At 41.4% G+C, this 15,337-nt stretch overlaps 1 protein-coding gene across 1 annotated transcript in view; it reads left to right on the top strand.

The window, feature by feature from the left end:
- The window catches only part of LOC137256489 (mitogen-activated protein kinase kinase kinase zak-1-like), a 31,582-nt gene that overhangs the window by 12,261 nt on the left and 3,984 nt on the right, over positions 1 to 15,337 (top strand). Inside the window, exons 9-20 of the mRNA XM_067794326.1 lie at positions 201 to 287; positions 1,551 to 1,680; positions 2,939 to 2,990; positions 3,422 to 3,557; positions 4,587 to 4,631; positions 5,762 to 5,792; positions 6,608 to 6,744; positions 8,078 to 8,140; positions 8,314 to 8,409; positions 11,172 to 11,303; positions 12,149 to 12,223; positions 12,906 to 13,146. Coding sequence (XP_067650427.1) covers positions 201 to 287; positions 1,551 to 1,680; positions 2,939 to 2,990; positions 3,422 to 3,557; positions 4,587 to 4,631; positions 5,762 to 5,792; positions 6,608 to 6,744; positions 8,078 to 8,140; positions 8,314 to 8,409; positions 11,172 to 11,303; positions 12,149 to 12,223; positions 12,906 to 13,146 — 1,225 coding nt within the window. The remainder of the gene's footprint in view (positions 1 to 200; positions 288 to 1,550; positions 1,681 to 2,938; positions 2,991 to 3,421; positions 3,558 to 4,586; positions 4,632 to 5,761; positions 5,793 to 6,607; positions 6,745 to 8,077; positions 8,141 to 8,313; positions 8,410 to 11,171; positions 11,304 to 12,148; positions 12,224 to 12,905; positions 13,147 to 15,337) is intronic.

Below are 15,337 nucleotides of genomic sequence, written 5' to 3'. Positions count from 1 at the left end.
CACTCGGGCTGTCTATTGACACAGACATGCTGGTATATGAAGAGTTTACATGTGTAAAGTTTCAGTGTGAAGAACAATGTAACATTTGATATAGTCATAAGTAGCTGACATATTCATGAAGAGTATTCTACCATTGCTAGGGATATTGATGACTTTGTGTTCATTTTTTCATTCTTGCTATTTGTTTGTTGTTTCTATAGGTGCTATGGGAGCTGTTGACTCATGAAGTGCCATTTAAAGGAATCGAAGGTTTCCAGGTGGCCTGGCTGGTGGTAGAGAAAGGGGAGGTAACTAGACAGCAGTTGGATCACAAATGTAAACATGTAGCTATACTCATGGAAACAAGTAAGGGAACACATGAAAGTGTAAGTGTTACTTTTTTCTTTTCCAGGTTTTTTCACAAGGTATGCATTGCACTGTGGGTGAAACTGTGGAAATACATATAGTAACATTTATACTTTCATGTGTTCCCTTACTTGTTTACATGGGTATACTATGCATGCTTTGTTGACTGTACCTATTTCTTTTTAACCTTCATTTTAACTGCATGTTGGTGAAAATTAGCCCTCCAATCAAATTACTGTCAATAAATGAGATAATTCATTGCACAGCCAGAGATGGGAAGGTTGAAAGAGGTGATGACAAATTCTACGAAGGCTTGTATTTGATACAAAGGGCATGAATTGAATTTTTCTTCTGAACCCCACTGGACACAGGAATTTTCAAAATCAACTTTACCAACTAATAATTTTCTGGACCATAAATAAACATTTGATTTCTTCAGCAAATAATCTTTATCAATGATATGCAACAGAACAGCTAACAGTTGTTAGTTGGTTCAATTGCACTTTTATTTCAACAAAATATCTATCAAGACATTTCAGTAGTTTGGCACTATTGTACCACAATTAAGTTTAATGTGGATATTTACTTGACCAACCAGAGAATTCCTCTTGACCCAGGCATCAGGCAATGATATTTTTCAATGCCATTCCTTGAATCATCAGCTGGACAGGCAGTGAGGTAGCCCAGTGGTGCAAGCAATTGGTGGTTGCCTTCAAGACCTGGTTTCGATTCCCCACATGGGTACAATGTGCAAAACCTATTTCTGATGCCCTCCACAGAGATATTGCTGGAATATTGCTAAAAGACGTGTAAAACCATACTCACTCACTCACTCAGTAGCTGGACAGTATCTAATATAGGACAAAATGTTATGGATGTCAACTTGTTTATTGTTTACACATTTCTGGGCTGTCCCTTGCCCCTTCTTCAGGTGGATGCTAACTAACAGTTAAACAGGGTATATATATTAGTAATGCACATAAAGCCATAGTGATGATTTTATGCATTTATATACAATAAAAACAGCAGATGAGAGAGAGTGAAAACAGCCGTTATGGTGTTCTTACAGTAGATAATTGACAGAAGCTAATGAGTCTGATTGGTACACACTGGTGGCTGATAGTGAACTAAGATACTAAGGGTGGGGATGAAGCTGTTATAGTGGATTAAAACAGTATCTATTTCTGACTGTGTTGTCCTTTCAGAGACTGCTGGTGCCGAGTACTTGTCCATCGTGTTTCGGTCAGCTGATGAAAGACTGCTGGGAACTTGATCCGAAGAAGAGGCCAACATTTAAACAGATTCTTGCCCGTCTTGATGCTATGTTGCAGGATGGTAAGGACATCATGAGTTTAGTAACCCAACCCTCTAAATAGTGGACTACTTCCACCCTAGGTGGCAGGGTCTGATTGTTGTGGAGGGTTCCCAGCTTTACCTGGTTTCTTGTCCATGCATGTGATGTTTGTGTGTGGTTAAACGAGGATGGTAAATATCAGTGTCCCAACTATCAGCCATAGCCCACATTTTGTTGCAGTGTTATTGTGATACATTGAGTCCCCTGATACCTGGATCCCAAATATCTGGAAACCTTGCCTTCAGGTCAGTTCTCATAGACAACCAAGTGTGTCTGTAACGGATATGCGGTTTCTGTTTCTGGGGAGTAAATTTTACAGAGCAACTGGCTAAATCAACACAAAGTTGACTCGATTATCTGCATGTAGCTGTGATCCTCCACTGACTGTGTGAAGTGAAGTGCGAGTGTCCCACGTGTTGTGTCCTGAGACAAGGTCTGCTAATCTCCATTAATGACCAATAATGACACAGAGTGAATTGTAAGTGGCAAAATGACTGCGCAGTTTTGGCAGTGGTTTTAAACCATGCATGTATACTTGCTACTGCTTCAACCCTAGAGCTTTGATTTCAGAAATCCTACTATGCGAATATTCATTTATCTGGACGATTTACGCAAGGACAAATATGTCCAGACTTCCCGGGTCCCACTGAACACACATGTGTATTGCGAAGACCTGATCAAACTATAGACTCTGTCAAAGGACTCTGCGTCATCTTGTGGTCGCGAATAACCTCCCCACCCCCATCGTTATTTGCTTCATCAGCAGTTTTATTTCTTGTTCTTAGGCCTTAGCTGGCCTCTCCCAATTATGCACCAGTTATGTTTCTATTATGTTGTTCTTAATGTTATTCTACTATTTGTCAAAACATACTATGTACATACACTTTTCTCATCATTTGGTTGTAGCAGGGATTGAGAATATTAGAATGAAAATGGCAGGTTAATATTTTGAAATTTACTTTTGATACAAGGTCACTGTCAGTTTCTAATTTCAGAAAATGGCTATTAATCCTGTAAATGGCCCATTGCCAAAGTTCTTTGTCCCAATCACAATTGTAGTCAGCATTGGCTTGTAAATAGTAAATAGCATAAGAATCTACATCAAAATGTCACTCTATGCAATAAACAAGAAGTTGTCATCCATAAAGTTGTGTGTTTCAGCAATATTCTGGTAATAACATGCAGCCCTAATGTGTCAAGATTTATATAATGACATTGTTTATCTTTTTATTCTTTTAGAAACTTTACCGAATCAAACAAACTCTTTCCTAGAACACAAGGAAATATGGAGGTAAGTACAAGCAGCTGTTTGTGAATGAGTGGAATCTGATCAGATTTTCTTGGACAGATTCCTTGAACTGCCAGGGTTGTTACCACTGTCATAAGTGTGTGAATGCATTTCAGTTGTTTAGTCTTCCACTAGTTTTTGGTGTCCATATTATGTGTGTGTACCAGCAGCCCTTGTCACATGTCTGTACCAGGCCTGTCACATGTCTGTACCATCCCTTGTCACATGTTTGTACTGGCCCTTGTCACATGTCTGTACTGGCCCTTGTCACATGTCTGTACTGGCCCTTGTCACATATCTGTACCAGCCCTTGTACAGACCCTTGTCACATGTCTGTACTGCCCTTTGTCACGTCTCTACCAGCCCTGTCACATGTCTGCACCACCACTTGTCTCATGTTTGTACCAGCCCAAGTTATGTATCTGCTGTTGTAGGAAGGAGATACAGACAACCCTGGAGCGTCTGAAGCGAGCTGAGATTGAGCTGGGAGTAAAGGAGCGTGAGCTGAAGGAACGGGAGCTGAAGATCAAGGAACGAGAGAAGAACCTGGAACAGCAGTTTAAAGTTGTCGTAAGCAGACTCCACAGTAGTCAGTCTAACCTCACAGGATTCACACAGTGTTATACAGTGGAAGTTGTCTAAACCAGCACTCATCAGGATCGAAGAAATAATCCAGTTTAGATAACATGCAGGATTGTAGAGCTGATGATAAATGTACAAGTCATGAATGGGACTGAGATTTCATGCTGGTGCTGACGACTTGCTGGATTGGATAGATGCCAGTTTTAACAGTTTCCACTGTATACTGCTGGCCCAATCAAGGCCTTTAAGTCCTAGGGAGGTGGGGTAGCCTAGTGGTTAAAGCAATCCCTCATCACACCGAAGACCCAAGTTCGATTCCCCATAAAGGAAAATGTGTGATGCCCATTTCTGGTGTCCCCCACCATGATATTGCTGGAATATTGCTGCAAGCATCGCAAAACTGAACTCACTTACTCACTTTTGAGGTATTGCCACAAATTTCTTCTAGTATCAATAAGAAGAAAGAAAGCTAAAAGTGGCCTAAAAACTAAACTTTGTGTCGCTTCAAGTTTCTGGAATCCCATGCTTTTCGCCAGTACCTAGAATATGTCCCCAGTATCGTTATTGCTTTTCCCCTTGACAGCAGTGGAGTAGGCTTGTGGTTAAGGATTTTGCTTGTCACACCGAAGACTCGTTTACAAGACCCCACATGGGCTCTTTGTGTGAAGCCCATTTCCAGTGTCCCCTGATATTGCTGGCAGATTGCTGAAAACTGTGTGAAACTAAACAGACTCACTCAATCGTCTACATGTTTCTTGGGAGGACACAGTCACACGCACTCAAGAAGATGCATACAGAAACACAGTCACACACATTTGCACACAGACACACACACCAATGTCTTCAGTGACTTCTGTGTCATTGTACCCATATCATTGATACATACTCAGACATCCAGTGATTTGTCAGACCCATGTCTTTATCCTGCCACAGTGATCTGTAATATTTATGACTGACTGTAGTTGTCTTTGTATATTGTTCTAGATTGAATCAGTAACCTATGTATGTGTATTTCAGCAACTGGACACACACGATGTAAACACGTGGCGTGAAGTAGACGTGGTAAGTTTCTCACATGTTTACTCCTTACACTCCATCCTTTGTCCACTCCTGGGGGTGGGGCAGGTTACTGGTTATAGCGTTCACTCGCAATGCTGAGGACTCGATTCCCAACATAGGTACAATGTATCAAGCCTGTTTTCTGGTGTCCCCTATTGTGATATTGCTTGAATACATGCTAAAAGTGGCTTAAAATCAAACTTGCTTACTTTTTCAATGCACCCCATTTAACCTAGGAGGGGCATACTCCCCTGGGAGCTGAGAATAAATAAGCATTCATTGATCATTTTTGTTGTTCTCTTGATCCTTCTGACAAACATTGATGGTAGGAGAGAGCATAGCTTCGTGTTATACTGATGCATGCGGATTTGTATACAAAATCTGGGAAGTATGAAAAGCATGAATGATTGTTTCTGAAAATATGGGGGCATTGTGGACGAGCTGGCTAAGGCGCCAGGCTAGCGATCCATTGAGGTTGAGGTGTCAGGATCCAGCCCACCTGTGACCGGGTGTAAAAACCTTGGAGTCAACTTTGTGTGCAGACTCTTTCAGTGTTGTCACAACCCCTAGTGTACAGCACACAACCCTGTGCACTTAAAAGAACCCACGAATCCGTTGGTATATGACCAGATGACCACATGAACACATGACAACACCCAGTTGCTGGTACAGCAACGTGCAGTGAACTTAGACAAAGTACTGTGATTATGTGTCCCAGTCCACCCAGCTGTGAATGGGTACCTCGTTAGGATGAGAGAGCGCCTAAGTAAACTCGGTGCACCAAGTGGCAGCAAGAGTTGTGTGATCCCCAGGGAGTTGAGATTGAAATACGATGTCCTGTTGAGATTGACATCCAGTGATCGAGGGGAAAATACCAGCGCCTTGAGCATGCACTAGTGCGTGGATATGTGCGCTATATAAATATCCTATATCTATATCTCGCTATCTATGATCCTTTATGAGTTTATTGTGTAAAATATGATCACTTCACACTCCGTCTGGTTGTGTTAATCCTTTACGCAACAGCAGTGGTTTGACTCCTCCAGACTCCAATACTCTTTCCTAATAGCATGGTTATGAAATATTTCTGAATAAAGTATAAACACTAATACTCTCCAACTTCTCCATTCCAGTATCAGTGGGTGATGCAGCTTGGATCAGCTGGTATGTTGACATGTTTGTCTTATCTATGGAAAGTTTACTGTCATATCTGTCAGATCCAATGCCAGTGGGGTAGCGTAGTGGTTAAAGTATTCGCTCATCATGCCAAAGAAAATTTTTGCTTGCTGTTCTCCACCATGTTGTGGCTCGAATGTTGCTAAAAGTGGCGTAAAACTAAACTCACTCACTCTGACAGATCTATGTATTTAACTCATCCACGTTTTTCAAACATCCATTATACATTTGACATATACATTTGACACATTGAGTATTTGAAATAATCAGATATTCAACACATACAAACATTTGACTCATACAAGTATTTGAAACCTCACAGTGTTCGACGCATTCAAACGCTTGACTCATAAAGTATTTGAAATATCCAGGTATTCAACACATACTCTTGACTCATTGAGTATTTGTAACATCCAAGGACCCGTGAAGGTTTGGGGTAGAATAAGCCTTCAGCAACCCATAGTTGCCATTAAAGGTGACTCTGCTTGTCGTAAGAGGCAACTAACAGGAGCGGGTTGTCAGGCTCGCTGTCTTGAATGACACATGTCATTGACTCCCAATTACGCACTGGATTGTTTGGTCCAGATTCGATTATTTACAGACCACCACCATATAGCTGGAATATTGCTGAGCGCAGCATAAAACTAAACTCACTCACTGAAACACCAAAGTATTTGACACATACAAACATTTGACACATGAAGTACTCCACACGTCCAGGTATTCGACACATACAAACTAACGACACATGAAGTACTGCACACATCCAGATGTCCATTTTGTACGTGTGTTTCTGTTGACAGACCACACTCGTGACTTGGTCCAGTATGCTGACCTATTCCTGCAGCATAACATAAATGGACGGCGCCTCCTGAAACTCTCGCAGAATGATCTAACGATTATGGGTGTTAAAAGCCACGGACATGTTCTTGATCTACATGTAAGTTTACAACAGGGTAGCCTACCGTATATTACTGTAGATAATTTGAGGATCAAAACAAGCCGTATATAGGAGGCGGTTGGCTTATCAGTTTTGATCAATTTATTTTTTCAAGGGTTAAGAAAACAACATTTCATTGCTTTGTGTGAACAAGCAAGAGAAAATATACCAATATTTGCAATCAAACATCACTAGACAAGATTATTTACCTCTTCAATTCTAATTTGTTTGTTTCTCGACATTGTGTTCTATGTAGGGATTAGACCCGTGAAGGTCCCGGGGTAGAATAGGCCTTCAGCAACCCATGTTTGCCATAAAAGGTGACTAACGGAATTGGGTGGTCAGACTAGCTGACTTGGTTGACACATGTCATTGGTTCCCAATTGCGCAGATCAATGCTCATGTTGTTGATCACTGGATTGTCTGGTCCAGGCTCGATTATTTACAGACCGTCGCCATATAGCTGGAATATTGCTGAGTGCGACGTAAAACTAAACTCACTCACTCTCTCACTATGCAGGGATTAAGATTACTTTGTGTTTTTTCTTGTATATATGTTTCGCCTTCCGGTGATTTAGTTAAAATACGCCCTGAAGAATACGATAGCTCATCTTGGCCCATCACAACACCACCATTAAGCTCCACAGGTCACAATATCCTATGTTTTTTATAGTAAGTGGATTAAAAATATCTATTTAACATAGGATGGATGCCCCGTGGCTAAGGTGCCGGAATTTGCATTAAAGAGTTGTGTCCCTCGATGTATCCAATCTAGCTGATCTGACGTGTTGTAACTGATACAACTATTGCTATTGCTGAATCTGTGACTGGAACATGTTAGCCTTAAGTGTTCTCTTAGGTATTAGGGGATGTTGGGTAGCCTAGTGGTTAATTGCTTGTAATGCTGAAGACCTGGGTTCAAGTCCCCACAGAGGTATAATGTGTGAAGCCTGTTTCTGGTTTCCCAGCCGTGATATTGCTGGAATATTGCTACAAACACCGTAAAATTGAACTCACTTACTCACTCTTGAGGTATTGCCACAAATATCTTGCAGTATCATCTTATAATGCTCTAACTTCATACTAAATATGGATGCAGTGGGGAAGCCGTAAGGTTTAAGTGTTCACTCATCTCACCGAAAACCCAGGTTCGATTCCTATGTGGGTACCGTGTGTGATGCCCATTTCTGGTGTGCTCTTCCTTGGTACTGCTGGAATATTGCTGAAAGCTGTGTATAACTAAACTCACTCACTCACTCACTCACTCACTCACTCACTCACTCACTCTTGCTCAATACTCTTGCTCAATATTATGTATGTTTCCTTTTTTCAGATGGAAATCAGTTTATTGAAAGCTCATAACCAAAGATTATTAAACTTTCCTCCTCTCTCAAAGGTGAGTGACCTTGAAACCATTGAAAGAGAAAGATGGGGGTGTTTAGGGTTTAATATTGCCATCTTCTGATAGTCTGGTGTTTTCCAGCAAGCTGTTGGGAATATTGATGTTTGCTGGTTCTGGAGACAACTGGTTTGAGATGATGCATCATGGAAGGTCTTTTATCCCTACAGGAGCAGAACGTAGCTCAGGCCGGGAACACAGATTTCAAGACTGTCACGCTCACTCTCATCTTCGGCCACCATGTCCGTCATGGTAAAACACCACAGGTTAGTAAGGCAGTGGCTTCCACTGGGAGTTCACATTAATGAGAAGGTTCTCGCTGTTAGTGGCGATTTGATTGATCAGATGGTCAGCATCAACAACATGACAGCGCTCCATCGAACCCCGACAGTGTGGATTATTGTCTTTACTATCAGTCACCTTTCTGTGTCAATATCTGAGGACCATGGACCTGTGAAGACCCGGGTTAGAATATTGGCAGCCTTCAGTAGCCCATACTTGTCATAAGAGGCGACTAACCAGACTGGGACTTGGTTGACACATGCTCATGCTGTTGATCACTGGATTGTCTGATCCCATACTCGGATTATTTACAGACCGCTGCCATATAGCTGGAATATTGCTGAGTGCAACGTAAATCATAACTCACTCTGAGGACCTTTAGGGCTACGCACTGGCAAATATTGTAAACTGTGGTTCAGAACATACTGTGCCGTTGTTTGACATTAACCATACATCCGAATCATTTCGTTTAGTTACTACTAATAATGATGATGTGGAGTTGACAACAGCAATCTAAAAGTTTTGTCAGTTGATTACAATTGAATTTGTTCACTGGTCACGAGGGGGACGTGGGTTGATGTACCCTGTTGTTTGTTTATGTTCCATGAGCCGAAAGGGCAAGTACATCAACCCATGGATCCCCAGGGACCAGTGGCCAATGTATTTATCTTACCGAACCCCTCATTCTTTTTCAGCATTAAAATGTCCATTTTAAAATGCCAATGACGGTTGTCTTGTGGTACCCCCCCTACAAGGACCCCTATTGGGCCCCCACAGCAAAGAGCAGATAACTCTTGAATTCTACCTCATACCTCAATTTTCATGCTGTCAATTGCCAATCACATGTCCATTCAGAGATGTATAGCCCTGACTCACCCATAACATTCGACATTGTTACGTCTCTGAGGGTGTTTATAGAATTAGTTTTAAAAAATTAGTTCTACAATTTTTCAAGTTCCCCAGGGCCTCTCACTTGGAATTGGCTCCAGTTGCTAGGCTACATGGCAGCAACAGTGGACATTGTTTGGAGAGCACAGTTTTGGATGCAACCCATTCAGTATGCTTTATCTCAGATGTGGTTACACTCGCAGAGTCACTCGACCATTCTGGGCAATCAATCAGTCTCAGGCCCATGATGACAGAGCAAGGCATGACTGCACATCAATGTGTTAGAATAAAGAGCTGTACAGATAGTGTTCAAATGCTTTCGAGAGAGGGCTTTTGTCTGTGTGGTTCATCCGGAGATGGACAATCAAAGGTCAATGACCTGAAGCAGGGTGGTAAGCTATCTCCGTATCTCCTGTGGGAGGCTTGGCAGTTTCTGCTGTGATGCGACCAGTCAACATTCTTGTGATCCCAGTCTATCTCCAAGGGGTAGACAACGTTCTAGCAGACATGCTCTCTAGACATGTCCTGGCCCCACAAAAGTGGACGCTCCATGGGGGGATATTCGGGACAATCTCCCAGTTGTTTGGGTTGTTCCAGGTGGATCTGTTTGCCTCTGGAGGGAAGAACCAGATACAGGTATTTTGCTGTCAGGTACCAGGTACAAGGGCTATTGCCCTGGACGCTTTCCAACTCGATTGGACGAGTAGGGTGCTGTGGGCGTTACCAACTCTACATTTGATTCCCAAGGTTTTTTTAGCAGCTTGCCACCCAACTCGCTGTACTGCTTGTGCTCCTTGCACCTCTTTTTCTGTTTTGTAAAATATTTATTGAAATATTGTTACAACTGTCATAGGCATTTTAAAATGGACATTTTAATGCTATATGTACCTCAAGGAGGACATTCTTTAAAGAATTCACAACCTCTACAGGTTTGTCTAAATTTTAAGTTTGAACTGTTCAAAGTATGTGTAGCAGATTGGTCACTTCAGCCAAACTGTATGCATCAAACGATTCAAATTTTGCATCTTGCTATTTTTTTCCCAGAGGTATTGTTTCAGTGAAGTGTAATTCCCCTTCTCAGTATTCATGGGGGACTACATTTGAACTCCAAAATTACCAAAATTTCTTCACTTGAATTCTAGGCATATCTTTTTGTAGCTACCGCTAGATTCTGCAGATGACGTGACAAGAAAAACAGATTTAGAGTTATCTCTCATCCATCGATTTGTGTTCACAAAACATCGGTAATTTCCATACATAATACATGATTCAGTGTTATTCAAAGTTAAAAAGTACTACCACAAAGTACCCAGATGAGTTCGGCATTCCCAGTCTGGTACATTGAAATGTATCGAGTATTGCCAAAATTTGTATATTGCAATTGCCACAGGCCATTGTCAGGACTCACTTGTGATTGTACAAGAGATCAATTGTAAATATTTCCAAAGTGAATATGTCACTTTAAAGTTTGGAAATAATGAAAAAGTGTCTGCGGCGATGTCTACCGCTTTGGGGTTTTTTTTATCAATGATTGTGGGTACCAATCTGATTTTGTTTATTTATGTGGTATTTAAATCTTGCAAATGCAAACTTGTGACCAATGTATGATCTCAAAACTATGAATGTTCAGTAATATTAAGGAACTAATCATCACGAAAATTACCAATCATGGTCATGGAACTTGCTGATCATATCGGGTGAACTGATACATGAAAAATGTACCCCAGTATTTCGTATTGTGAAGTTTAAATGGCAATATACCCCTGATATTCATATCATGATATACCGACAAACTGATAATACTGTGCACCTCTTTTGTGTGCTGCCAGCTGACTGACTCATTTGCTGTGATTTACAGGAACACAAGTGGAAGATGTACCTGGAGTTGGATGAGGATGATGGTGATGTTACTGGGGACCCTCTCACTCTCATCAAGGAGGTGGTATTCACCTGCAAAGTGCCTAACTATGGCTCCTTTAAACTCAAGCAGGTGGGTGATGATACAATAGCTCATTGACCTTTCTTTTATATGTAGTCGCATGCACAATACACATCTCGTATGCATCTCGGTCATTTTGTGTAGGTTTATGTTAAGTACATGTATAGTTTGGGGCGAGCACACTGTTATGCAGGTCATAAGTTTTAAACATACAGTGCATCAATCCCAGATCGGTCGAGTATGGTACGAGTTTTGTATGTGTTCCTGGGCACTAAGCGGTTTATGTGTTTCAATACACTGATCTCCCAGCACAAGCTATACAGGGCAAACTTGCAGCACAGATACAACTCCCACTGAATAAACTCCTTGCAGATGCTGATACACTGCATGGATCAGTACCATTTGTCCTGTGATCTGATCAGTGCGTTGAACGTGTTTGCAACTTATTACAAATGTAGAGATGGCATACAGTTAGCATACATGTCGAACATCCAGCATACACTCATATAGCATGTTTAAATACGCCAGGCATGTGCACTGCATATGCATCTATTTGCACCAAGAAAAACTGAGTTACACAAATCATATGCCTTTCATGTGCATTGAATGAGCTGAATTTCTTATTTATTTTCTAGATGTTCATCACACTTATGTCAAACTAATAAAAAATATTCACAATTATTTTTCTGGGTGTTGAAATCTTTGTAAAGGAACTAACAAGCACTTGATGTACGCAAGTGTCACAAGGTCTTTACACAGCTACAGAAGCATCAAGGCCTACAGACTTGACCTTGTGTGCTGTGTTACATTCCTGGTAAATCCTTGACTATTTTTACAATATTATAAATCACAAATCTTGATATGACTTGATATATTTTTTGTCTATTTCTCCCCAGCCTCCGTTTATCATGGAAAAGTGGTGTGTGGGTATTGAGCCAGCCATGACTATTGAATGTGTTGTTGCGTATGAGGTGAGTACTCTCGTAGTGCGCTATGCTTGTCTCCCTTGTTTGGGGATTCAGTTATGAATGACACTGTCCCACGCTTTCCCCTTGTTGGGGATTCAGATATGAACTCTGTTTATTGTAAGAGGGAACAAAACATACATCAACACCCACTATCACGTCTGCCACATGAGAGGGGTGGGGGTGGGATGGGGATGCACAAACCCTGCACCCTCTCTGATTCCTTACCTGTCATATGCTGATTCACTGTTGAATGAATTACTTTTCATAGTGGAGTGCATCATTCTCCCAAACCCATACAGATCACCTTCTTTCCCATCATGAACTGAAAAATATCGTTCAAGATTAATCTCACAATACAAATGTTTTCCCAATCAGGATTGAAACCGCAAATCTCAGATCAGTAGGCAGACACTACCGCCTGGCCACAGGGCCGACGAAGGTGATGAGGTTAAATTATCTACTTAAAGTTACTTTCATTAAATTGATTTTACGCACGCTTCGGTTATTGTTATGTAGCTTCATTAATGATCATCTGTATTGTAATTGCCCATCATTAATTACCCATCATTGGCAGTATATATGTTAGAGAAAACAATTCTCCTCAGTTTTGGTAGACAATGTAAAACCATTGGTATGTTTTCTCATATAGTTAATCACTCTTGATATTATTTTCCCTTCCTCCCAGTCGAGCGTCAAGAAGCCCAAGATGACCCGACATCTTCATCAACTGGATGCGTTCAATTCTGCTCCGCAGCAGAAAGCTGTCACCTTGACCCTTGAACAGACAGAGGTGACAGCAGACTTTCCCACCATGCCCTCTCCCATCACACCACGTCGTCCCGCGAGCTACCCACAGCTCCAAGGAGAGTGGCACAGGAGGGATTCTCTACGGTCTTTCCACATGGACATCCCAGAACACCCTGCAGGTGAGTCCTGGCATGTTGTCATCTGAACTAAACAACAGATCAGACAGATTAGGAAATGAGTATTCCTCTGAGCTTTGTGTTTCCTCCAGAGCGTTTTAGAAGGGCGCTGCGCCCTGCCCCTTTTTTCTGGCGCCCTGCCCCTTTTTACTGCACCCTGCCCGGTACTTACTAGTTGCGACGGGGCACAGGAACAGACTGAAAGTCAGCAACTGTAACAAGCATCTTATGATCAGCCTAAACACTGACAACCACAATGACACCGACTTGGAAGCTATTGTGAAAAGCTTCCTGAGAAAAAAGCAAAGGAGGTTAATAGTACATGAGGCTCAAACTGATCATTTTGTTTTGGTTTTTATTGTGGTTTGTGCCCTTTTCAAACTAGGGTGCCCTTTTCTGTAGAAACTTCACCCTGCCCTTTTTGTGGTCTGGAGGAAACACTGGAGCTATATCGTGCTCCTGTATGACTGGAGTAAGCCTTGAGCTTAGATGTTGCTCCTGCACATGAATCAATGCCTTTGAATTTTCTTGTGAACATATCGTTCCTGTGAACTTATATTGTGCTTTGTTATTCTGTGGCAAATTAGGAAACTTCTCCAAGCATATTAGGTACAGTGAAATCTGCCAACACCAGCACATTGTCAAAACCGGCATAATATTTGGTTCTGCCATTTTACAATCATATTAGTTACAAAAGATCAAAGACATTATAGAGAAAAAGAGATCGACGAGTACATGGCAGCCATTTTGGAAAATGATCTTGCACCCTGTCTAAAGGGACATTTTATTTTGGTCCCATAGGGAATTGGTTTAGGCAGGTTTCACTGTCCATGCGTCTGTGGTTTACTTGAAAAGACAGCTTTACTTGGTTATGTGGAGCTTGAAGTTAGTTCTTGATGAATGGTTTGCTTGACACCATGTATACTTGATTGTTACATGACTTTTCACAGAGACCTGTGAAGGTCAGGGGTAAATAGGCCTTCAGCAATCCATGCTTGCCATAAAAGGCGACTATGCTTGTCGCAAGAGGCGACTAACGGGATCAAGTGGTCAGGCTTGGTGACTTGGTTGTCATGTGTCATCAGTTCCCAATTGCGCAGATCGATTCTCATGTTGTTGATCACTGGATTGTCTGGTCCAGACTCGATTATTTACAGAACGCCGCCATATAGCTGTAATATTTCTGAATGTGGTGTGATGGTAATTTTCCGTGAATCGGTGGAAATCTGTGGATTTAAATGTGAATCAATTGATCTTGTGATTTGTCTAAATCCAAGGAAAAAACATTTAGGTGGGGTGAGGTCCCGCTTATCAACGTCAAGTACCTGCTAGTGTCTCTTGGCAGTGTAGGGAAGAAAGCCCGTCCAAGTGTCTTGGACGGGTGAATTTTGTAGGGGACGGGTTAAAAAAAATATAATCTGTCCTCATGTTGGGTCAGTTTTAGCAAACCAATGGCATATATATAATGATTTTAGCCTTTTTATCCCCCCGGCATGTAATGAGGGTGGATATAGTCGACGCCCCGTCCGTCCGTCCGTAATCATTTCATTTCCGGAGCACAACTCAGAAACTGTTCAATATTTTTAGACCAAACTTGATAGATATAATGACCTCAACCTATAGTTGTGCCTTTTGCTATTTACAGAGTTTTGGCATTTTTATTTTTTTTTTGTTTTTCCATGGAACATTTTGGTGTTAGTCTAGTGGTGGGGCAGGCTTCGTTTCCGGAGCATAACTCAAAAGCCGTTCAATATTGTTTTGCAGAACTTGGTAGATATATGTGACAGACCCCAAAGTGGTGCCTTTTGCTATGTACAGGTTTTTGTGATTTATTATTTTCTCGTTTTCCATGGAAATGTTTCGGACGTAGCCTCAAAATGGAGGAATGAGCTTTGTTTCCGGAGCAGAACACAAAAACTATCCAGTATTTTTCTGCAAAAATTGGTAGATATACAAATCAGAAAGCTGCAGTGGTGCCTTTTGCTAGTTACAGGTTTTTGTCATTTCTTAGTTTCTCGGTTACCATGGAAATGACACAGACTTTGTATCAAAAGTGAGAGGTGTGTTTCGTTTCTGGAGCAGAACTCAAAAACTTCTAAATATCTTTCAGCAAAACTTGGTAGATATGTGTGGCAGACCCTAAAGTGGTGCCTTTTGGTATTTACAGGTTTTTGTGATTTATTATTTTCTCAGT

The sequence above is a fragment of the Haliotis asinina genome, chromosome 11 (genome assembly GCF_037392515.1).
Source record: "Haliotis asinina isolate JCU_RB_2024 chromosome 11, JCU_Hal_asi_v2, whole genome shotgun sequence".
Lineage (NCBI taxonomy): Eukaryota > Metazoa > Mollusca > Gastropoda > Lepetellida > Haliotidae > Haliotis > Haliotis asinina.
The sequence above is the reverse complement of the archived record's forward strand: the minus strand, read 5'-3'. Positions and strand labels throughout refer to the sequence as shown.